General features: G+C 42.6%; 8 protein-coding genes and 1 long non-coding RNA gene across 10 annotated transcripts in view; 2 read left to right on the plus strand and 7 right to left on the minus strand.

Moving 5' to 3' along the window:
* Nucleotides 1-4,441, minus strand: LOC135331148 (uncharacterized). The gene is made up of 11 exons (XM_064526210.1): nt 4,178-4,441; nt 3,431-3,566; nt 3,020-3,199; nt 2,724-2,894; nt 2,568-2,641; nt 2,233-2,430; nt 1,842-1,972; nt 950-1,046; nt 669-749; nt 465-524; nt 1-217 (listed from the first exon to the last, which is right to left on the minus strand). The coding sequence occupies exons 1-11, from the start codon at nt 4,397-4,399 to the stop codon at nt 86-88; spliced, it is 1,482 nt and encodes a 493-aa protein (XP_064382280.1). The 5' UTR covers nt 4,400-4,441; the 3' UTR covers nt 1-85.
* Nucleotides 4,442-4,467: 26 nt separating this feature from the next.
* LOC135331149 (carboxypeptidase Q-like) lies at nt 4,468-6,218 on the minus strand. Its single transcript, XM_064526211.1, has 2 exons — nt 6,079-6,218; nt 4,468-6,001 (listed from the first exon to the last, which is right to left on the minus strand). The coding sequence occupies exon 2, from the start codon at nt 5,992-5,994 to the stop codon at nt 4,576-4,578; it is 1,419 nt and encodes a 472-aa protein (XP_064382281.1). The 5' UTR covers nt 5,995-6,001; nt 6,079-6,218; the 3' UTR covers nt 4,468-4,575.
* Nucleotides 6,145-8,105, plus strand: LOC135331151 (coiled-coil domain-containing protein 25-like). The gene is made up of 10 exons (XM_064526213.1): nt 6,145-6,231; nt 6,300-6,347; nt 6,407-6,446; nt 6,499-6,550; nt 6,655-6,730; nt 6,952-7,055; nt 7,448-7,597; nt 7,716-7,768; nt 7,817-7,862; nt 7,918-8,105. The coding sequence occupies exons 1-10, from the start codon at nt 6,207-6,209 to the stop codon at nt 7,963-7,965; spliced, it is 642 nt and encodes a 213-aa protein (XP_064382283.1). The 5' UTR covers nt 6,145-6,206; the 3' UTR covers nt 7,966-8,105.
* Nucleotides 7,986-9,770, minus strand: LOC135331153 (cell death-inducing p53-target protein 1 homolog). Of its 2 annotated transcripts, none has more exons than XM_064526218.1 (5): nt 9,616-9,770; nt 9,308-9,467; nt 8,886-8,921; nt 8,584-8,682; nt 7,986-8,324 (listed from the first exon to the last, which is right to left on the minus strand). In XM_064526218.1, the coding sequence occupies exons 2-5, from the start codon at nt 9,464-9,466 to the stop codon at nt 8,133-8,135; spliced, it is 486 nt and encodes a 161-aa protein (XP_064382288.1). In that variant the 5' UTR covers nt 9,467; nt 9,616-9,770; the 3' UTR covers nt 7,986-8,132. The 2 variants fall into 2 exon arrangements, with proteins under 2 accessions (XP_064382288.1, XP_064382289.1); XM_064526219.1 differs by having other exon boundaries at nt 9,599-9,724.
* Nucleotides 9,771-9,939: 169 nt separating this feature from the next.
* On the minus strand, nt 9,940-10,850 carry LOC135331154 (uncharacterized). The gene is made up of 3 exons (XM_064526220.1): nt 10,663-10,850; nt 10,456-10,566; nt 9,940-10,240 (listed from the first exon to the last, which is right to left on the minus strand). Exons 1-3 carry the CDS (start codon nt 10,708-10,710, stop codon nt 10,046-10,048), a joined length of 354 nt encoding a protein of 117 aa, XP_064382290.1. The 5' UTR covers nt 10,711-10,850; the 3' UTR covers nt 9,940-10,045.
* Nucleotides 10,851-11,207: 357 nt separating this feature from the next.
* LOC135331155 (uncharacterized) lies at nt 11,208-12,132 on the minus strand. Its single transcript, XR_010392939.1, has 3 exons — nt 11,496-12,132; nt 11,324-11,443; nt 11,208-11,230 (listed from the first exon to the last, which is right to left on the minus strand). It is a non-coding gene; the product is annotated as an uncharacterized LOC135331155 (long non-coding RNA).
* Nucleotides 12,133-13,719: 1,587 nt separating this feature from the next.
* Nucleotides 13,720-15,791, plus strand: LOC135331150 (N-acetyltransferase ESCO2-like). The gene is made up of 8 exons (XM_064526212.1): nt 13,720-14,244; nt 14,381-14,465; nt 14,522-14,653; nt 14,716-14,805; nt 14,889-15,029; nt 15,167-15,228; nt 15,325-15,423; nt 15,593-15,791. Exons 1-8 carry the CDS (start codon nt 13,853-13,855, stop codon nt 15,714-15,716), a joined length of 1,125 nt encoding a protein of 374 aa, XP_064382282.1. The 5' UTR covers nt 13,720-13,852; the 3' UTR covers nt 15,717-15,791.
* Nucleotides 15,792-15,819: 28 nt separating this feature from the next.
* LOC135331147 (UDP-glucuronosyltransferase 1A7-like) lies at nt 15,820-17,463 on the minus strand. The gene has a single exon (XM_064526209.1). The coding sequence runs from the start codon at nt 17,437-17,439 to the stop codon at nt 15,883-15,885; it is 1,557 nt and encodes a 518-aa protein (XP_064382279.1). The 5' UTR covers nt 17,440-17,463; the 3' UTR covers nt 15,820-15,882.
* Nucleotides 17,464-18,374: 911 nt separating this feature from the next.
* Nucleotides 18,375-22,048, minus strand: part of LOC135330998 (sphingomyelin phosphodiesterase 4-like) — a 5,387-nt gene continuing 1,713 nt past the window's right edge. Inside the window, exons 7-18 of the mRNA XM_064526003.1 lie at nt 21,967-22,038; nt 21,696-21,841; nt 21,423-21,513; nt 21,106-21,209; nt 20,832-20,955; nt 20,429-20,614; nt 20,095-20,240; nt 19,787-19,931; nt 19,394-19,558; nt 19,108-19,245; nt 18,869-18,984; nt 18,375-18,723 (exon numbers count right to left, since the gene is read on the minus strand). Coding sequence (XP_064382073.1) covers nt 18,462-18,723; nt 18,869-18,984; nt 19,108-19,245; nt 19,394-19,558; nt 19,787-19,931; nt 20,095-20,240; nt 20,429-20,614; nt 20,832-20,955; nt 21,106-21,209; nt 21,423-21,513; nt 21,696-21,841; nt 21,967-22,038 — 1,695 coding nt within the window. The 3' untranslated portion in view covers nt 18,375-18,461. The remainder of the gene's footprint in view (nt 18,724-18,868; nt 18,985-19,107; nt 19,246-19,393; nt 19,559-19,786; nt 19,932-20,094; nt 20,241-20,428; nt 20,615-20,831; nt 20,956-21,105; nt 21,210-21,422; nt 21,514-21,695; nt 21,842-21,966; nt 22,039-22,048) is intronic.

The following is a 22,048-nucleotide window of genomic DNA, read 5'->3' on the forward strand; positions in this document are numbered from 1 at the left end:
TTAAATTTTGGTACATGAACCGTCATAAAATTGTGATAAAATAGAACTCTATGCAGTCTCTATATGTACACAACAATTGTTTCTCCTAAGTCGAATTGAGGCCCCAGTTGTAGGTCTGAAATTTAATCTTGATTTCTTTGCCTGGCTCTTGGGTCATTGTCCTAAGCTGCTCTTTCTTGCTGCAGTCGGGTAAATGGTCGATCACAAACTGGATCAGCTGCAATAAAAAATATCCACTGAATCACACAATACTGTAGGTCAAGCTTGCTAATGAACATAGGCCTACTTCGATAGCAGCTAGGTTGAGGCATCTACATAGCTAGGCTATACCCCCCTCACCACCCCTAAAAGTATTGAGATTAACACAAACTAGAGAGGAGAAATTCTTCAAGCTGCTCTCAACAAACGTCTGTGTTTCCTCAACACACTGAAGGTTCAGGAAATCACAAGCGGTATAAACTCACCTCTTGGTTAGATGACCCAAAGTCAACCCTGTACCACTTCATGATCATCGTCACACTGATCTATAATAGGAAGGATTGAATACACACTGAATTTATGCACCCTTGAAAACGTTATCATGGTGTGTCTGCATGACAACTCACTCACAATGGTAGTATTAACAGACAATACCACTTAGGAAATAGACTCTTGTTCTTTATTCTCACCTCTCTCTTGGCTGTGTCCACCAGGAGAGCTTCTCCCTCCATGAAGGACTCGCCAGCAACCTTCAACTCTTCATTAATCCTCTGGAAAATGAGCATGCGTTAAGATAATCAGTAGCGCTGATAAAATTCCTAGACTGACTGCTCAATCCAAGAAATACACTTTCACTCACTGCACCCAGTGATATGACACACTTAGCACACATACAAAACTATTTTGTGAAGTTTAATTTGGTTACGTGGTCATAAGAATAGGCTGTATTGATTTTGCTGTCCTTGCCTACCTGTGCAGAGTATGTTTTGATGGGGGGACAGCTCTTGGCTCCACACACGAGGGCAAAGTGAATCAATGGCTCACACTCGTCCAACATCACCTTCAGCCTGTAGAAATGCAAAAAGTAAAATTATAAGAACCACCAGAGTGAAGACATGCACACAAATATAAACACGTGTACCCTATAAAACTACATGGTATGACTTAGCCTCGATCCCAGGCCGCTCTTCCTCGAAGAGAGGGCCTGGTATCGACTGTTTGCACATGCGCCACCTATTACCCAGAAAGTGGGTAATTCGGATACCATTGTATTTGCTCAGTAAAACAATGACGTCACAACGAACGGAAGTGGATTGAAGAAAGTGGATAGAAGTGTGATTGTGAAGGTTTCTAGCCCATGTGATAGCATTCTAATAGCTACCCTTAGCCTACTATGTTAACAAAGGACTCACAGCCTGCAACAGTGTGGATAACAATCCTCTGAACGGAGGGGAAGGCTGACAATAGCCTATATGGATAGGCCACACCCATCTGACACTAACCTTGGTGAAAGTCGACTCTATCAGAAAGAAATTACTGCTGTAACCAATACAGCTCTGTCTCTAGCTAGCTAGCTATATAGCTCTGTGTCTGACTTTATGAAGAGTATTCTTTGTCTGTATAATTATGTTATTCAGGATATAATTCGGGTAAAAATTCAGTTTAATGGGAAACATTACGGGAATATTATCCAATAATTTTGCACATGCGCAAGCAGTCAGTAGCAGGCCTCCTTATTGAGGCCTTGTGAAGGAGGCTAGGTATGACTGTGCTATTATTATGACAATGCTACAACAAGGAAGAAACATATGCAGGTGAGGTTGTAACCGCTACTAACAGTAACGAATGGAGAGATTGGGTACCTGGGGTCATCTTTGGAGAAGGGTCTCTTGAATGCACCAACTGGTTTCCTGTTTGCCCTCAGTATGCCGCTCTCAATGTCGTTGAGGGTGTATACACGACCACCAATGATATAGCTCACTACGTTGAAGAACTGTACGAACAAAGCAATAAGGACCGTAATGACAAATAAGGTAATGATGTATTGTTGTTCTCCGATGTTGGGTACTTCTCTGTAATTATGGCATCATTGGCATAAGCCAAGACTATCAACAAACAATCAAGGCCATTACAAAGTATGAGGAAACTTTAATGATGAGTTTAGAACAACATGTCATTAGCACTGCATTTCTATATTAGAAGCTATACTACATGTAATATCTGCAATTTATTTTCCTGGCTTCAAGAACTTACCCTGAACCTCTTCCACATGTTGTTGGGTGGTCCCTGAACCACAAACGCATGGATAACCAGGGCATTGTACATGTTGATGAAGAAAGCTAGCTTCTCTTCTCGGCTCAGAGAGCTCAGGTCCACCCTCTTCAACTCTGCCGTGGCGTGCACATATCGCTCAAACTTCTTACTTGCACTGATCCCTCTGTAGTCCACTGCCTGTAGTGTGTGTGGGAGGGGAGGTAGCAATGTCTTACGTCTCAGGAGTGATTGCGTACAAGAATGAAAATGTTTGTGTATGGCACCAATAGTAATAACATACAATGTCGAGTTGACACTAATGATTGTATAATTACCGCTCCATCAGCAGTGAGGAAGTCATCATATATCTCCACAATGTACCGTCTCAGGTCCTTAGCCACATCAACAGCTGCATGTACAAAGTCTTCTAACAGGCAAACTTCAACAATTGGCCACTGTATCTATTCATACAATTGTTAGCTTTAACATACCAGGGCGTGGTATACAGGCAAAGGACAGCTGGGCATTCAGTGCTCTCGTGTACCCGTCGCCAAGGAGACGATAGAAGAGTGAGTTGTCTTTGAACTCGTGGTCAAAGGTCACATGATGAAAGAACTGTTTCTGTTGTAGCTCCAAACCAAACTTAACCGCTTCTTCCCGAGCTGAGTGAAAAGATATAAAGCCATAATCAAAAGAAAGCATCTGATATGGCCGGGGCACATACACGGTTCAGTACAATACTTGGTCTGTTATAATAGTGTTTCAAGAGGCGCTCCATTACACTTACAGCTTAGGCCTTTCTTCTCAACAAGCCAGGTGACGAAATCTTTCCCGATGAAGCAGTTTTTGTAGGTAACGAGGTGGTAGGTGTGAGCACGAATGAGTCCACTGCTGTCCCTCATCTCACGAACCAGAGCAGCCAGCTCGTCAGGTGTGCAGTCGTTGGTGAGGCACTCACTGGCATTGGCTGTGTGTGGGGGTGGGGTAATTATATGTCAGCCAAATAGTCTCAACAATAAATATGTTCATGAATATAGTTCCTTGAAGAGACAGACACACGGCTGCATGCATACGTGTGGAGGATGTGTTAGTTATGTCAGCTTATAATTATATAGATAATTATAGTCTCAATGCAATGACTGGTAGGAATCCTCGGAGAATTTACCCATATCCACTCACTAAACATGATATCACTCACCTCCGTCTCTTTGGCTGGGCAGGAGCTCCAGGTTATCTTCAGAGTCAATATCCTCAGGGGGCGGGGCAGGGGCGTCGGCTGGAACGTCAGTACTTGCCACCTCCTTGAGTAGGTCCTCTAGCTTCCCTTCATCATGCTGCATGGGGGGAGGGGGATTAGTAATCTGACACATGGGCATATTTTATTTCCTTCTGATTTGACAATTAAAAATTGTGGCTACGTTTCCCACTGGAACAATAACAGACACTCGTTTCTATCTATGTGTGAATGGTGTTTGATAGACTCACTTCCTGGCATGACGCTAACTGACAGGTTTCACACTAAACACACAGACACATTCCCAGAGGCTCCCATATCCTAATTAGGGCTCGTTAACAACTAGTGTATTAATGTACACTATACTAAGCAGAAGCTAGCTAACACAAAATGCTGTATATATCTATAACATAACCTGCTAGAGTAAAGGCTTTGCAAATTAGTTTTGTAGTCAAATTCCCTTGCGCTACTTCGCTCAATAAGTAAAGATACGCGATACCAGAATCCAAAGTAAGCAAAGCGGAAGATGTTTCTTGGGCAAGTGCTACTGTTTACTATCGTAAAACCGGGTACATGCAGTAACCGGGTGCCTAGCTAGCTAGACTCAACTAGACGAGCAGGAGTAGATCATCGTGTACACATAGACGTTTAGTGGACTTAATCTAAGTACGAGATAACACTGTACAAACAGTACAGTATAGCAAGTCTCACCAACTTCTTCATATCATCATAGCCTCCAATGTGCTTGGCATTGAAGAAAATCTGAGGCACACTTCTCCGACCAGTTCTTTCTTGCATCTCATAGCGACGCTCAGGGAACTTCTCCAGACACACGGCCACATAAGGTACTTGTAGATCACTCAGCAGCTTCTTAGCCCGAGTACAGAACGGGCACCCGGGGATAGTAAACAGTAGCACTCGCCCTAGAAACATCTTCGGCTTTGCTACTTCGGTCTGGTATCGCGTATATTTACTTATTGAGCGAAGTAGTGCAAAGGGAATTTGACCACAGAACTAATTTTGCATTATGAAAACCAATACTGACATTGATGCACCTATTCAAATATATACCTGTGTATACAAAAAATATGAACCTACACACAATGGGTTCAGTCCCTAGGCAACAGTTCGTCCATGTCAGCAAGGACATAGGCATACACAGCCCACACAGCAGAGCACATGTTCATCTCCACAGGGTCTAACACAGTCATGGTGTCTCCATTGGAATGATGGAACCAAAAATACTTTTCGCTGTGATTAGCGATACTTGCCGTTGGGACTCCATCTTTCCTCCACCACTGCACATCAGTACCACCTCCGTTGTCATAGACCTCACTTGAATTCACAGCCTGTAACAATTTCCCAATCTGAGCCATGACCGCCTTAGCCTTGGGGGACCCAGTGAACAACATACCATATGGCGTAAACACTCCTTCATCCGATTCAAACAGAATACTAATGTTATTAGCCTCGTCTCTGTGCTTCTGATAGTATTGCTGAGACCCCACACCACCAGCTTCTTCATCCGTCCACATCACTAGTCGCACAGTGCGTTTCGGTTTGAGTCCTAGGCTTCTGATGATACTAAGTGCTTGCCATGAGATGAATGCCCCACCACCATCATCCATGGCTCCCTCTCCAACATCCCAGCTGTCCAGGTGTCCACTAACCAGTACAGTTTGCTTAGGGAATACACTTCCTTTGATCTCGGCCACTGTGTTACGAGATAGAGACATGTCATAGTTGACAGCACCCATGTAGAGCTTGATTCTAATTGGTTCACCACGCGATTGTATTCGATCGAAAAATTCAGCATCTTCAACAGTGATACAAGCAGTTGGGATTTTCTTTACATTGCCAACGTAGTCCTGTATTCCTGTGTGTGGGCTATAGATGGATTGTGGAGTCACACTGCGAATAAGAGTTGCAACAGCACCGTATTTTGAAGCTTTTGATGCACCTATGACTCGATACCCAGCAGTGGCCGGATAGCTGACATATTTCTGGTTAAACACCACTATTTTGCCGGAGACATCGCTTGCATGGGCGTCTAAATCATCAAAAGACCGAACAACAATCACATCAGCTGTGATACCATCAGCACCAGTGCCGACACTAGAACCAAGCCCTGATATAGCAATGTCCTTGACTCGAGGTTCCAACAATGTTGCGTACTCTGTATTACGCTCCCAGTGTGTCACGTTCACCACTTCACCGTGCACATTATCCAGCCCGTCCTTTTGTAGTGCATCGAGCATATAGTCAATAGAATCCTCCAAGTTTTTAGTACCCGACAGTCGGCCACCAAATTTATCCGTGAACACGGAAAGTCTGTCATAAGACTGATTCTGTCCAAGACCAGTCAGTGAATACTTGATGATCTGATCAGCGATCGGCTGGTAGGATTGGATCTCCTGTACAATCTTTGAGGGGAGAGAGGGGAGTTTGGACTTGGGGGTAGCATGGCCATGGGCTGCTATCACTAGTAGCAGGGACAGCAACACAAATGAGAGTGGTAGGCCAGTCATACTGAACCTGTCAAATGCAGAATAATGATGTGAATGATATATAAGCCCTAATTGGTACATGGTACATGGTCTGAAGGAACCTACAATCTCAGAATCTTGCTTGCTTGCTTGTGCTTGTTTTTTAATTAATTTTGCTCGGTTTCTCCACGTGGCAGTGTAAATGCGGGGGTGGGGCTGGTCCCTTGCAGGATTGTGTGAAGAAGATCAGAAAGATGGTGTTCTATTTCGTGTGTGCAGGTAAATGATCAGGGTTAATCATACATTATGAGCTGTGTTTTTTTGATATCCTGATTGTTCTTCTACAGTGGTTGAGCCTCCTATGACCATTTACATGGGTCTGGACAAATATGAAAGTAAGTTCGAGGTACGAAGCTATTCTCATCTGTACTGTACACACTATACCCTTTACCAGATGAGGAGTTGTTGAAATGGGGATTCCCAGAAGATGTATGGTACGTTGAATGCTATCAAGAAAGTATCACATGATCTTGAATACCCAATCAGGTTTCATGTCGACAAGCTGTCCTCAGCACATGTGTACTTACGACTACCAATGGTAAACAATTACATCAACTGTAGTCGTACATACTTGTACTTTTCATGAGATAATAATAATTATGCGTCTTTTCCTGTAGTGTAATGTGTATCACTGGATTGCAGGGTATGACAGTGGAGGCTATACCTCCAGAGGTGGTATCGGACTGTGCACAGCTGGTCAAAGCTAACAGTATTCAAGGTAGATTTTTTCGTTAAATAGGGATTATGGTGATAGAATCCACGAGAGCAACTTAAAGTCTAGCAAAAAAGTTGAATATTTGTACAGAGAGTATAAATACATGTATGTAGTCCTTAACTTTTAACAGATGGGCATGGACGGGCTACGCCTATGATTAAGCAATAGATACCAGGCCGTAATCATTATTATTTTTGTGCACCGAAACTGGATTTATTCCTCAGGATGCAAGATAAACAATGTGTCAGTGGTCTACACTCCGTTCAGTAACCTCAAGAAAACAGCAGGAATGGATGTTGGGCAAGTAGGCTTCCACAACTCGAGAAAGGTGAGGTCAAAGTTTGCATTTTAAAAGTACAGCCTGAAATTATGTTTCCAATACCGTATAGCGGGTAAGTTTCGTGGGGTAAAAAATTCGTTCAACTCGAGAAATGGTAGTTTTCGTGAGTAAAAATTTCATTTAGTCTCGTGGCTGCACGGCATTCCTACGTTCAGATAAGCCACGCCTACGATAAAATTTCGTGGAGGTCAGCCTGCCCACGAAAATAACGAATATTTTACCCCACGAAAATTACCCGCTATACGGTACATTGTTTTGTACTTGCTATTATCAATGTATGCATCTGTACATAACAATTCAAAGACTAGACTAGTGTTGCATGGTTTGTTATGTACAGATGCAACAACACAACAATAGTCATGTTTTTTAATTGACTATAGGTACACACAGTGATGGTTGAGAAGAAGTTAGGAGACGTGGTGAACAGACTGAACAAGACCAAGCGCGAAGCTCATCCTGACCTGAGGGCTGAGCGGGAGGAGAGAGACAGACAAGAGAGGATAGAACAGAAGAGCGCTAAGGAGGAAGAGGTGGGGTATACCTTACTGTGTTTGCTTAGCCGATCAAAAATAAATATGTGAGCTAGTGGATCTCAAAGAGCACTTAATGAATTAGTTGAGAATTGGTGATAATAGCCTCTAACTATAGAGACAACGTAAGAGAGAAGAAGAGGATAGATTGATGAGAGAGGCCGAAGTGAAGTGAGTAGGTGTAGCAACTGATTATGTAACATCATTATTATTCCTCAGGAGCTATAAGTCAGTAATGACTGATGACCAAATGAAAACTAACAAGGTATGCCTGTGTAATTTGCATAACTCTGTAGCTGTAGTCACCCCCACTTATACAGTATGACGAAGAAGTGGACTTCAGAGCAGTAGAAGACGACTTTATGTGAAGTAAAATCAGTCACAGTAGCAAAATTCAAAAAACTCTTTATATGAACCATAATTATGTCAACATTACAATAAAATTATATTACATTTGTATAAATGGCAGGAGTCAGTTTTAACTACATGTATAATAATTTTTCTGTCACATTTCATAGTTCAGGGTTCTTGGGGGTCATATACGCTTGTACACGCCAACAACGTTTCCTGCTGGGTCAAGATGGTAGACATCCTTCAGATCATCAATGCAGAAAGCCACAATTCCAATGACACCAAGGAATCCAGTGAAAAAACACAGTACAAGGAAGATACCAGCACACACCAGCCAAGTCATTACACCGCTCCTGTAGGACAGTCGTGTCTGAACCTGTGCGTGTGTGTGGGGGGGGGGCAGTAGTTTGCTTAAATACACACTGTGGGCAGCACTGTACATGGAAGTGACTATGGTAGGTGTTAAATGAATAAGAACAACAGAAGCTATGGAACACACAACAGAACAGGAAATGGGTATGACACTAATATACATGCATGAGGACAGCATTGTACATGTAACACTCACACGTAAGGGTCAAATGAAGAATAACTCTAAGTGTCTGAGCACATACATGCAATATACATGATAGTACCTGCTGTCCATTGGCCAGCGTGACCACAACGGGATAGGCTCCAAAGTGGGGCTGAGACACCACCTGCGGCTGTGTTGTCACCACAGTAGTATTTATAGTCTGCACATGAGGTGAAGATGCAATAATTATTTAAGCGTACTATAAAAAAATGATTAGGTCACAAAAGCTTACTGGACCGACAGTAATGGTAATGCTATAGTATGCATAATTATGCTACTGTGTATGACCTGTCTGTAAATGTGCGCATGTATTAGTGTGTAACCTATGACATACACATTATTCTGTGTGACTGTGTATGGTACCTGTTGCTGCACTGGTGGAGGTTGCTCAGCATACCCCTGCTCATGTGTGTGCATTATATACAGTGAAGTGAAATATGATACTCATAAGTATGATAACCGGCACCAATCCCATGTTTGGCGATGAAGCATAATTATTAAGTATGTAGCAATTAGCTCGCTTTGAGAATAGAATAATAAGAAGCTACATAGCAACTAGTGTATGCAAATGTGAGAGCATCACCTAACCATACAATTTACAGTATCTATGCCTAATGTAGGTCTGCACCTTCACACGTGGAGAATGTATAATACCACATGCACAGTCATACAAGTAAACCACAGCTTCCTACACATACTTTAATTAGTCTCTAATGCTTTCATGTGTGTAATCATGCATAACCAAGGATATGGTTTCCCTATTATAATCATGATTGAATACGTACCTGCTGCTGCGGGGGATATGCTGCTTGTTGCTGCGGGGGATATCCCGGTTGTTGTTGTGGGGGGTACGCTGCCGCTGGTTGTGCGGGGTAGCCCTGCTGGGGAGGAGGGTATCCCTGTTGAGGAGGTTGGTCAGTCGCGTAAGGTGGTGGGGCTGACATCCTGCACAGAAAATCGGTAGTGTATCTTTGTGGCATTATAATTGATTATTGCTGACACAAGGCTTAATAATACAAGCTAGGGAGAATGCTCATAGTATTTACACAAGTTACAGCTACCTTCTTATTCTATACCTTTCAGTATTCTATACCTTTCAGTGTTCGTTTCTTTGAATCTGAGTTCGAGTCTGTTGCTCAAGAACTATCTATATAATTATAGTGCAAGTGCAGTTGCAGTGACAAGCAGATACCACACCCTAATAAGAACCACATGGAATTATTGATCACTAACTGCATTCCTAGTCTCATGAATCAGCCGCCGTTCCAAAGGAACGGGCCGAGTTGTCTCTAAAATAACGCGGGATCACCAATAAGGAGTGCTACTCATGCATGAAGCACTCCTCCTGACTGTGGTGCGTACACAACATTGGCATAAATTTGTAGTCTCGCAAGCCAGACGCGTTTCATCGAGGAGGTATGTTTGGGTCTGGCTTCCGCGAGACAATTAAATTTGTGTACAAGGAGATAAAACAGATAAAACACATAACTTAATGGTTGTACATGCACACAAGGATAATGGGTTTATGACATTCTTCTGTATATCCCCACAATGCTTCCGTCATTTGGATTGATGTGATAGACATCTCTAGTGGACTTCATGCAACATGGTATGCAGATACAAAGCAGAGGAAATAGGAACATCATTCCCAGAATGAGAACAATCATCACAACAATCCAAGTCATGCCTCCGATGCGATATTCCAGCTGTGTTTGAACCTGTAGACACACATAGGAAAATGTTCACATCAAGTAGAGAGATTAAACGTTTCTACTCTGCATGATTATACTAGACTCGCAAGCTGTCACTGTTGCGTGTAACAGTGCTTGTGAGTCAGCAACATGATCATACAGTTTAGCAGGGTATAAATGGGGAAAGATACCATAATTATATATGGACCATCGATGTAGGCAAGGCTTTGTGCTTTGTGTACCTGTTTGCCTTGAGCATCAGTAAAGGTCACAGGGACGTCTGCAAATACGATTGGAAAAGAACCATAGGTAGGCTGTGTTTGTATGATTGTGACACCGTCCGTTGCTTTCACCTGAGCCGGGATGCAAACACATGCAACAATGATTATGTGTAATAATTATTTAAACAGCAATCTAGCTATACCTATAGGGTACTGCACTATAAATACCTGTGGGTGTTCAACAGCTTGGTAGGGTGGAGGGGCGTTGGGATCCATGATAGAGAAGTCAATTTATATGGCTGTATACTCTGAGGCCAGGGGAGGGAATGCTAGAACTATGCACTGAAGCAGACATATGATTAGTGCTAGTGAGTCATATGATCAACAAATATTTTGCAGATTTATGTAGCCCCACCCCTCAATTGTGTGAATGACATGTGATTGACAAACAACATAACAAAATATAGCCTCGATTCCAGCCCGAGTTGTTTCTAGCTAGGCCGACAACTATTTTTCAACTTCGTTCTATTAAAAAAAATTCGGCCTGGGACCGAGGCTAAACAAAATACTGAGCTGTGGTTACATGTATTTTCATCAGGTCCTAATTCAGTCTCCTGTACACTCCCACCACGTTGCCATCAGTTGGATTAATGTGATAAACATCTTTAGTTGACTTCATGCAGCATGGTATGCAGACACAGAATAGGGGCAGCAAAAACATTGACCCCAGAATAAATATAATCCCAGCAATAAGCAGCGTCATAGCTCCAATGCGATAATCCAGCTCTGTTCAAACCTATAGAACAGTCAGCGTGTGCACATGCACATACAGAAATAAAAGTTCGAATGTAGTTTTTTAGTGTTTGTATATTTTAGAGGGTGGGCATACCTGGTTGCCATGAGCATCTGTGATGGTCACTGGGACATCTGCAAATACTAAAGGCAGGGGGGTACCATAAGTTGAAGGCTGTACGACCACTTGTTGTTGATTAAATGCATGATCTGAGTCCTATGATAAGAGATACAAAACACAATTTAAGTAGTCTCATGATTAGACTCACTGGTATAGCCTGGTAGGGAGGTGGGGATCCAGCCTTGTAGTCCATGAAGAATAAAAGCTTAATTAGCTGAGCACTTTGGTTTGCAAGCGTAGACAGAATTTAGGGTGTGGCTCAAGCAATGAATTCAATTAAGGTGGTCACATGTTATTGTGCTGGCTTGGTTGTTGATTGGATGCATTCATTTGTGACACCAGGAGTGCATGATTCATGCACTCCTGGTGACACACATTGAGACAAAAATTACACGCATGCAATTTTTGACTGTGTATATAATTGACAGGATAATCTCAGCCTGTTTTTTCAATAACAATACATTGTGAGATTATGATTCGTGGCAGATAATTATAACTAGAGTACTGAAGGCTGCTATGATCTATGATCAAGCTTTATATAGTAACTAGTCTATACACCTTTTTTTCACAAATATAACCAGCTCACTCACAATGAGTATAGGGCATAATAATATCTCATCACTCATAAACTATATATACTTAGCCTGCACACATTCATAATCATAACTTTTATAGTATATACATGCAGGTTATACAAGTTATTATATAGTGTACGCTAAAAAATTACTAAGTCAGCTTATACTATCGATCATGTCTTTTGTTGTAACAAAAACTCTGTCTTCACATACGTTTGTACACGCCCACCACAGTGCCGTCAGTAGGACTGATGTGGTAGATATCCTTGAAGCTATTCATGCACAACGGGATACAAGCGCAGCACCAGAATCCAAGGAAAAATAGTAGAAGAACAACAAGCCACGTCATCATACCGCTCCTGTAGTCCAGTTGTGTGGTGACCTACAGAGAACATAAGCGCTCAACACAAAAAAGACGTTTTTATTGTAGCATCTAGCATGCACAAAACTGCATGCAGTGCTCCCACCTGCTGTCCTTTGGAGTCAGTGATCACAACAGGTGTCGGTCCGAACACCGCCGGCCCCTGTACTGGTTGCTGCGTCGTCACAACAACAGTTGTCTGTAGGGTAAATGATTCATGTCTACTCTCTGTCTACCCTGTCACTGTCAAAATTTTCAGTTGCTAGAGTGTGCAGCACAATACAAACTACTAGCTATAGACCCAATAAGTCATTATCAGCAACGCCCCCTTCCCACACACACACACACACACATACTGCCTGAGGAGGGTACTGTTGTGGTTGTGCCTGAGGTGGGTAGGCAGCTTGAGGTGGGTAGGCTGGAGGTTGGTCAGCGGGTGGGTAAACTGGAGGTTGGTCAGCTGGTTGGTACGGTGCAGGAGGTGGGTAGGCAGGGTCTTGAACTGGTGTATCGGCCATTCTTGTTTTAATCTGCACTGTTGGTGCAAACAAAATTGATTAGCAAATAGTCTACAATAAAGGTCAATCTATTAGGGCATAGTCCATGAATACTACAGAGCACAGTGTTAGTCATTGTTGTGGGTGCGATAAGCAAATTGGCATATTTGACAGGTAATAAAAGTCAGCTCATTATGGCATAGTTCATGAATAATTGCGCAACATTTATGGCTTACCCATGTGATCACACCTAAAATTAAAGCTGTAAGTATAGAAATAAGAGAGTTAAAAGCTTTAAAAACAAACACAAGACACGTTAGCATAGCGACTTGTCAGTATAATTATTCCTCCTAAAACTTGCCTATAACTGTATGCACTCATGTAGCTTAATTATATCATTCACCCACCCATGTTTGCAAGCATCAAGTCCGTATTGATTAAACATTAACTTCGTTCACACATTACATTACCTTTAAGTTACTGTAATTATCACTTGCATGTAGTTAGCTAGTCCCAGACAATTGAATGCGGGTAACTAGATCTAGCTATAATTATTATTACATGTATTGTAACACTGCTAGCCTAGCTAGCTGCAACCGTACCGCGTACCGTACCTCAATCACCTTGTTTATTGTTTCCACAGCAACAAGCTAGCTGCAGGCCTAGCTAGCAGTTGAACAATTTTGCCATAAATTTAAACACCCACACCGCATGCAATAGCTAGGCCTACAACTGCATTATGTACTATAAACTCACCTATTGGAGTCTTGGTTGAGATGAACAATCAGAGAGCTCTTCACTGCTAGGTTCAGCTTGGATGCTTGGATGTTAATGTGGAAGTTAACGCCCTTTTTTGAGGGGACAAACAAGCCTGCTTTTCATTTCGCATGCGCAAACTTTTGCCGAAAGCTCCGCCCACTAGATATAATAGTGGCAGGAAAGAAAATAAAAAAGTAGACGCCAATTCGGCGGGTAAATCAAGATAGGACATGAAATAAAACTGAAGAGTATAATCCCAGACTTACTACAGTGCACAGTGCTAGTGTACAAAGCTATTGAGTTCTAGAAGACCATGGCAACCAGGAATATATCTTTGTCTAAAGAGCAGATTCTGACATCTCCAAGGCAACTGGGGTTGTGCCTATTGAAGCTGAAGACGTCACCTGTACCTGTACCCGTACCCACCCCTAGCTCCTCACCACATGCAGCTGATCTTATCGACCTGCTCAATGAAAACCCGTTAAGCTCTCCAGACCTGTCACAATCCTTTTCTGTGAAAAGCAGGCAAACGGACATTCTCTCATTTCTGAGTGGATCACAATCCGAAACCGAACAATCACCCAACGAATGGACACCATTGGCACAAGGGACGGAGACAGACTCTGTAGTCAGGTCCTCGAAATCATCACGAGCTCTCTTCCCATCAATACCCACCGGCACCAAGCCGGGACAAAAAAATCAAAGGTGGGATTTGTTAGCTCGAAGAATTTTTTTTAGCCCGAGGCAAATATCCTGGTACCCTGAAAAGATTTAAAGCTACGTACCGATGATAATTATTATTATAGTGCTATAATAATTATTATTCTCTTTCTGTCTGCAGAAAACGAAAGCTATCTAACACCTCTGAAGGCAAACCCAGAGCTGTCAAGAGGAAGAAGAAAGAAGACATGGATCAAATGCAGCTGGTAAGATAAGAGCCACATTGTCCTTGTATTGTGTTTTGATTGCTCTGTTTGTGTAGGACTGCGGCCAAAAGCTATTGGGTCATGTGACATGTAAGCTGTGTGGTATGGTATACACACACACCCAGCTGGACGATCAAGTGGAGCACTCGCGATTCCACAGTCGCTTTGTAGCCGGAGTCAACTTTCCTGTATGTGACAAAATGCACAAACGCTTTGCATCACATAACATTGTTGTTGTCAATATTTTTAGGGCTGGAAAAACGAGAGAGTGGTTGCTATTCTGGAGTTTGGTCGAATCATAATGGTCCTACCATCAGAGTCAAAACAGCACTCCAAGAAGGTGAGACCTAGTTAGTGTACACCCGTTGTTATGTGGTGTTTGATAGTTGCCATGCTTTCCCTTATGTATATATTCCCGTACAGATGGAAGACATTCAGGCATTGGTTGACCATGACTTGGGCTACTCTGTGAGTCCTGGGCAGGCTAAGAGAGTGTTCACTGTGTTTCTGTGTGTGGCCAAACGAAAGATCATGGGCTGTGTCTTCACTGAGAGAATTAAACAGGTACTCAACTTGTACAAAGTTTAGATTGACCCTAGTGTCATGAAAAGAGGCCCTAATGCTATTACTATGTAGCAACTCGATTCCGAGCGTAACACTTAAATTTTCCTACTTAATTATCTTTCCCTCTATGTATGTAGGGTTATGAGGTTTTGTGTGACGAGTCCTCATCCTTTGACAACCTTACTGCCTGGTACAGCAGGTAACTGGTAGAACTGTATAATTATTATGTGCCATACACTAACAGTACATGTTTATGTGAGTATTCACTTATTAATTGGATGGTTTCCCCTTTCAGCAATGAGCCCCAGCCAGCCGTGTTGGGGATCAACCGTCTATGGGTAGCAGCAAACTGTCGTAGAATGGGTGTGGCTTCAAAGCTATTGAACTCTGCCAGGTACACACTGTTTAGTATGTGCATGGCTTTGATCCTAAACACTTCGATTGTTAATTGTAGCTGTTCTTCGATCATAAAATATTAGTGTGCTCTGTGTTTAATGGGTTTTAGGCTATTCCTTCTCCTGTTTCAGTATGACTAATCCCCCCTCTCCTCTGACCCTGTGTAGGTCTTGTCTCATACCTGGGTCAGTCATCCCCAAAGACAAGATGGCCTTCACAGACCCCACTCCAGATGGAAAACTTTTTGCCTCCCACTACTGTGGAAGAACTAACTTTTTAGTATATAGATAATCTTACTTCTCACTTATGGTAAACATTATTTATGAGACAGGTGCTCTTATTATGTGAAACATTTATGTGATGTCATTAAGTAACTATAATTATGGTTGAAAGAGAGGGGTAAATTACTTTTGTTTGATTATACAAATTGATAATTATATAGTCACAGTATTAAATATCAGTCCTTCTTAGCCTTTTTGCGTTCACAGAAACAATAATTACAGCAACATTTACAGCACCTACACAACGCATACATACACACACAAACCAAGAACAACAGCGTAATCTTGACATCAACATTGTAGTAAGCAATCCAGCTCCATTTATACTTGGCATAGGCTGGGATGAGATGATCGTAGCCAACAATAGAATAATGTTCGACAAGTTCCGCAGCTCTCTCTACACCTCCAGCAAAAGTGTACCTCCCTCTCAGTCTGGCGATAGACTCTCCATAGGATGCATCAGTTGTTACGGTTTTTAGACTCTCGGTTATTTTTTCGGCTGTTAATTTGTTAGATTGAATGGAGACTCCTAAATTGAAAAATTCCACTCGAGCCGCATCGTCACCGTGATCGTTTGCTATGGGAACCACCACTACAGGTACACTGTTAGCAAGTGCTTCTTGTAATCCACCGAGTCCACCGTGTAAGACTGCCGCTCCTGTAGCTTTGTGAGCAAATACTGACAATTGGGGAGCCCATTTCACTAGAAATACTCTCTTTTCGTTCAAAACGATTCCGTCTAGAATGTCCCTGTTCTGTTCCCTTAGACTCCACACCAGACTCATACCCGTGTCCAATACTCCATTCAAGATAGCTTCACCCATTTCTCTAGTCAGGTAAATCACAGAACCCATGCTGACATACACAACACTGTTGTCAGGCTTCTGACTCAGCCAGTTGGTAAGATCAAATTGAATTGGCTCAGGATTCTTGGTCAGTAGTGGACCTACGTAACTTGTCAGCGAGGAAATATCCCGAGGGTACTCAAATCCAATTACACTCGTTATGAAAAGAGGAACATGGTGACCGAACGGCTCGAGCAAATAGTTCATGTCGGCACCACATTGTAGTTCAGGTATAGAGGTATCAAGTATCCGACTCAGAAAGAACGAAAGAATGGGCCTATACACATAAATCAGTATTCGTTGGAATAGAGTTAAGTCCATACTCAAGCTGGTCCCTAGTAGAGGAAAGGGCCATGTGGGGAGGAGTGAGGGGTGCCAGAGAAGACCGGGGGAGACAACAATGAAGGGAACTTTGAAGTTTTTGCTGATGCATGCCACAAGAGGAGACAGCCAAATATCGACGATTATCATATCAAATTTCTGAATATTTGAATTGTTGAGAAGCAAGTTTAATCGTTGTAAAAGTTTCTTAGTTTCATCATTTTCAGATTTATCACGATTGAAGACACTCTCTAGGAAAGATTGGTTAGAAGTTTTTCTCGATAGCTCTGCAATTTTTTCCGTATCAAAGACATCGTTTCCAGCATTCCATAAATTCATGCCTGCTCTTTGGGCAGTTTTGCTTTGTAGGTTAGTGTTGTTGACAACAGGCGTACAAATGGTAACATTGTGTCCATTCCTCACAAGTTGCTCTCCCAAGGCAGATACAGGATAGAGGTGTCCAGCAAACGGTATGGGCACTATAAGAATGTTCAACTGCCCTTCTTGTTCAGCCAGGCTGCAACCAAGAAGTATTAGAGCAACTAGACACACTGCAGAGTTCATCATGACCTATTCCACTTCTATCTACCCCACCCATCTCCCATCCCATAATCTCTCACCATTGTACTTGAGTAGAACACTTACTCCTGGTATCCTGACAGTGACTGCATGTATAATTATGCTTCCATGCAGAGTCCAACCCTATGCATGCACTGTTAGTGTAAGGCTGTCAGTAATAATCATTGTTTTTGAATTTCAAGTGACATGAAAACAGGGGATGAAAGCAGTAGATAATTAAAATACAACTATTAAATAAACAATAAACTAAAAATGTTAGAGATCACAGCTATGTGTGTTAAAGAAATTGCCATAGTCCCAAGAGCAGAATATACACTGTCCTAGTCCACTATAACACAGTACAACAGTAGCAATAATAAATACAAATATGCATAAGATACACGGTCTCCTTTCGAGGAAAAAAGCCAGGAGATAGAGAACGATGACCAACATCTGATCTTGCATGATGAGCAGGCATGCTGATTTGGGTATGAATAGTACGGGTAGCATCCAATGTAGACAGTACATCGTGGACAGACGTTCAGGGCCACTTAATTGAGATGTGTAGTCACTTAGAAATCTGCCCTATATTTTGATGTATATAGTGGAGGTCGGGCAGGTGAATATGAAGTCGCACTTCTTCAAGTCCACTGTACAAAGGTTCTGCAATAGAGTGGAGTTGTAAATGTAAAAATATAGGCACACCATTGATGGGCGCGGCACACACAACACACGTACGTACATGTACATATTCAGTTGATGAGGACTGGGCTAGCTATATAACAGACACACTCTGAAAGATGAACAATATATATAATTATTATACTTACGTGTGCAATTCAGAGACTTGACACCCTGTGGTCTCATGTACGTATAGGATCCCCGGATGAAACAAGACTTCAGGACAGACAGATGCACCGTCAGCACTTACATGTAGATTACCATTATTTTCCAATACAACACATGGACAGAGGTACATTCCGTATAGTATCCATTACAATGATTATGAATGAATGGGGAGGGAGTTTTATTCAGTGTTTCTTGACTGTTCCATGAATGCAATAGCTAATAACACAGTACACAAACACAAAACAACATAGTCCCAGCAGACAGTAGAGAGAAGGCAGTGAGAACAGCCACACAAACGCTAGAGCTAGAACGATGTAGGTCAGAGTGTAGTAGGAGGCTAATGGCCGCAGGTTGATCCGTGGGACAGGAGGGAGGGGCTCTTCATCATCAAGGTAACTGATGACAGGGGTCACTCGATGCACAGGAGTGACAGGAGGCTCGGAACTGAATAGGAAAAATAACAATAACTCAACATTCCGAGCAAGTTGTTGTGGGAGTGAGTGAACAGTTTGCCAACTGTCTAATAAGTATGGTTGCTTTAATAGTCCAAAAATTACAACGGAGGGGGGACAGATTGTATAGTAGTTACCTGTATTGTGGGAACAGTGTTGCATGAAGGTGGGGAGGGGGTGGAGACAACAGTTGTAGGAAGAGATGGTGCAGTAGACCACCACCACTACCCACTGCTGCCAGCTGCTCTGAATACTGAAATGTGAAGCAGAAAATAACATGATTGTGCTTGAAATGCATCAATCAACATGTAGAGTACATTAGGTTTTGTGCAGACTTAGGTTGTGACATTGTACACTGGGGTACCAATACACACACCTTCTCATTGAGCAGTGATGACACACGATACAGTGTTCGCACTAGGGTGGCATTCTCGTAGGAACGTATCGGCTGCAATAAGGGGTCTCCACGGTAATGGACATTCCTGCCAGAGCACTTACGCAGACCTTGAATCACCTAGGAGAATTGAGCTAAAAACTTGTGAGCTAAATATACTATAGACCTCTCTACCTCTCTAAAACTAACAGAATATATACATGTACTTGATTTATAGGCCTTTAAAATTCACTGCTATTTTCATAAAACACTAATGACTATATCTTACCTGAACTTTGCCCTGAGGTGAGAGTCTGCTTGACCCCTGGATGAACTCTGGCTCAAGTGAGGGAGGGGGTGAGCTGGTGGAGGTGAGGCCTATGAGCGAGCTCTCAAAGGAAGCGTCAATACCAAGAACTGAATCATTGAGGCTGGTATCTCTTGGAATAGGGAGCTACAGCATACACAATGTGAAGGACATAATACGACAAGAGAGAGGTGGAGTGGAGGACACAATACAGTTAAAACAGAATATTGCTTCAGTGGACCTATACAAGTATTGTATGTGTACACACGTGGAGCTGACCTCAAACAGTGTAAGAGCTGAACAATATGAGTCTGTACAATACGAGTATAGACGCAAAAGAAACTGTTATGGCTCTTTCCAAGCACGTATACGTACCTCAAAAGTGGCCGACAGGTTCTGAGCAATTGAGTCGAGCATGTTGATCAGTTTCTCGGGGTCTATAATCGGGGAGACAGACGGGCTAGGGTAGTCGTAGGAAAATACATCAACCAGAGAGTCCCAAAGTTGCTTGAATAATGACCTACGTGCAGTAACAAGACAGAAGATAGAGTATTATAGAGGTATAGTGTATCGGTGTTATAACAGCTACATGTATCAGAAAAAGTGAATTTTTCATTGAATTAACTCTACACTGCTTGCAACCCAGTGTGAGAGTTCATGCATGGGACCACCACTTAACGCACTTGTGAGGTGGTGGAGGGGTGGACGCTGACAGAGACATAAATGACTCGGACGGTATAGATGTGAAGGGTTGTGATGATGACGACGATGATGACTGGCTGCTCAGTAGCAGCTGGGAGCGACACACTTTGTACAAGAGGGAGTGGATCTGTAGTGGGACAGACTAGTGGAACCGTTCTCAATCGAACCAGCTTCCAAACCAAGCCATAATCCAACAAAATGGTGCTTTTCCTCACATTATAATATATAATATTATACACAGCAAATGCTCCCATAGTGTAAATTAACAGGTTTCATAACAGGCACACACACAATTATTATATCTGATGCACTCACAGCATCCTGAGTGTCCTGTCCGAAGAGAGGGGTGTGGTCAAATGATGGACCCACACAGTCCACAAACACAGCCTTGATGGAAGAGGCGGATGAAGGGGAATTTCCCCTGGAGGAGTTGTGGGCAAAGTCCAAGAGGAGGGCCTCACCGTGTCGAATAAACCCCATCAGCTCAGGAAGTGCAAACACCTGCACACACAATGTCAATAGGGATTGTTAAAACAAGCAGATGTTCACAATTACATTGTTGTTATCTACAGTACAATGCCATGTATATTATACATACAATGCAAAATAAGCACGCCTGCCCTGACGGTGCTGTACATGTAGCCGGGTTGTACAGGCACATTTGATAGCAGGTATATAATCAAGAAATCAGGCTGCTATACATATTGCAATCCCTGACCTTAGTGGCCCTATAGAGCAGTGTGATGTTGGGGTCGTGAGTTAGGTCAGCCTGGAAGAATCGACCCAGAAACTCCACTAGGAGGTTCGTGTAGAACGGGAGGTTATCCAGCACAAAAGACCTCCTGTGTGGTGTGGGGTGACATGATACGGACAATGATTTTAAAATACGCTATCTTGAAGTTTAGGGTTAGGTAAAGGATCAAAAAGGCATCTACAGAAGGTAACATATTTATACTACATATACTTGTACATGTAGTCAGTTAGAGACTCACCATCTCTTAGGCAGGCTACCAAAGCTCCCTTTGTTGTCAGTGGAGAGTTTGGTCGGGTCAATGTAACGCCACGGCTGGATGAATGTCAGCCATAGCTCCAGAATCTGGACATTATTTTGGGAGAAATCAACCTGTGACTGGCTGCTCAAATTATTATGGCTAAGGGTGAACACCACATGTACATGTACAGTGTACACTTCACAACATTCACATAATCAAAAACTTGATATAAAAATTGTTATACTCTAAGAAGAGTCAGAATTCAGTCAAAAGATTCACGATTCAGAAGAGCCAAATGTCACTTTCAAAGCACTTACATATCTCAAGTTAGAGTCAAGTGGTGAGTGCTTGAAGGAGTAGTTAAGGAAGTGAAAGAGTCTTTTCTGAACGTACAGAGGAACCAAAGAGCTGCAGAAAGAGAGAGGCCATGTTTGACAGTACACTAGTCTATAGTACACAAAAAAGATAGAATTGCAAAATTCGTAGCATGGTGGTACATGTACATGTATATCTACAGATAGCGATTGTTCTATGACTTCAAGTGACACACTGCAGCTAGCTATCAATCCCCTCACTACAGAGATACACACCTTCTGAGGTTGTCTGTGACAGGTATGAGGAGTGAGTGGGTGGTGGGGGAGGTGGCCGAATAAGAGTAGCCACACCCAAAGTAGTGGACCTGCTTCAGTAGCCGTCGCAAGAGTATCATGTGCTCTTCACTCGGAGTGAACTGGTTCTAGAGGGAGGAACAATATGCAATACAGTCAACATCAGCCTGAGCCCAACAGCTACAATAGATACTGCACCCATCCTCATAGCAAGCACACCCTCATTAACTCGTTGCTGCAGATATTCGCCCACCTGTGCTTGTGCTAGCAGATCACCTCTCCCTCCATTATATGAGTTCTGATTCAGCCAAAACTCAACCAGTACCTGCAACATA

This window comes from Halichondria panicea, chromosome 2, assembly GCF_963675165.1.
Source record: "Halichondria panicea chromosome 2, odHalPani1.1, whole genome shotgun sequence".
NCBI lineage: Eukaryota > Metazoa > Porifera > Demospongiae > Suberitida > Halichondriidae > Halichondria > Halichondria panicea.

What these genes read in the sequence shown, in the direction of transcription:
- LOC135331148 (XM_064526210.1), bottom strand. Translation starts at nt 4,399, where the DNA reads ATGTTTCTAGGGCGAGTGCTACTGTTTACTATCCCCGGGTGCCCGTTC. An exon ending in TGAGAAGAAAGGCCTAAGCT is followed by an intron (nt 2,895 to 3,019) that starts GTAAGTGTAATG and finishes CTTTTCACTCAG; the next exon opens with CTCGGGAAGAAGCGGTTAAG. An exon ending in TGCCTGTATACCACGCCCTG is followed by an intron (nt 2,642 to 2,723) that starts GTATGTTAAAGC and finishes TTGTACATGCAG; the next exon opens with CTGTTGATGTGGCTAAGGAC.
- LOC135331149 (XM_064526211.1), bottom strand. Translation starts at nt 5,994, where the DNA reads ATGACTGGCCTACCACTCTCATTTGTGTTGCTGTCCCTGCTACTAGTG.
- LOC135331151 (XM_064526213.1), top strand. Translation starts at nt 6,207, where the DNA reads ATGGTGTTCTATTTCGTGTGTGCAG. An exon ending in GGATTCCCAGAAGATGTATG is followed by an intron (nt 6,447 to 6,498) that starts GTACGTTGAATG and finishes ATACCCAATCAG; the next exon opens with GTTTCATGTCGACAAGCTGT. An exon ending in AGAGCGCTAAGGAGGAAGAG is followed by an intron (nt 7,598 to 7,715) that starts GTGGGGTATACC and finishes CTCTAACTATAG; the next exon opens with AGACAACGTAAGAGAGAAGA.
- LOC135331153 (XM_064526218.1), bottom strand. Translation starts at nt 9,466, where the DNA reads ATGTCAGCCCCACCACCTTACGCGACTGACCAACCTCCTCAACAGGGA. An exon ending in CATATCCCCCGCAGCAGCAG is followed by an intron (nt 8,922 to 9,307) that starts GTACGTATTCAA and finishes ACACATGAGCAG; the next exon opens with GGGTATGCTGAGCAACCTCC. An exon ending in CGCTGGCCAATGGACAGCAG is followed by an intron (nt 8,325 to 8,583) that starts GTACTATCATGT and finishes ACACACGCACAG; the next exon opens with GTTCAGACACGACTGTCCTA.
- LOC135331154 (XM_064526220.1), bottom strand. Translation starts at nt 10,710, where the DNA reads ATGGATCCCAACGCCCCTCCACCCTACCAAGCTGTTGAACACCCACAG. An exon ending in AAGCTGTTGAACACCCACAG is followed by an intron (nt 10,567 to 10,662) that starts GTATTTATAGTG and finishes ATCCCGGCTCAG; the next exon opens with GTGAAAGCAACGGACGGTGT. An exon ending in CTGATGCTCAAGGCAAACAG is followed by an intron (nt 10,241 to 10,455) that starts GTACACAAAGCA and finishes GTGTGTCTACAG; the next exon opens with GTTCAAACACAGCTGGAATA.
- LOC135331150 (XM_064526212.1), top strand. Translation starts at nt 13,853, where the DNA reads ATGGCAACCAGGAATATATCTTTGTCTAAAGAGCAGATTCTGACATCT. An exon ending in ACATGGATCAAATGCAGCTG is followed by an intron (nt 14,466 to 14,521) that starts GTAAGATAAGAG and finishes CTGTTTGTGTAG; the next exon opens with GACTGCGGCCAAAAGCTATT. An exon ending in TCACTGAGAGAATTAAACAG is followed by an intron (nt 15,030 to 15,166) that starts GTACTCAACTTG and finishes CTATGTATGTAG; the next exon opens with GGTTATGAGGTTTTGTGTGA.
- LOC135331147 (XM_064526209.1), bottom strand. Translation starts at nt 17,439, where the DNA reads ATGATGAACTCTGCAGTGTGTCTAGTTGCTCTAATACTTCTTGGTTGC.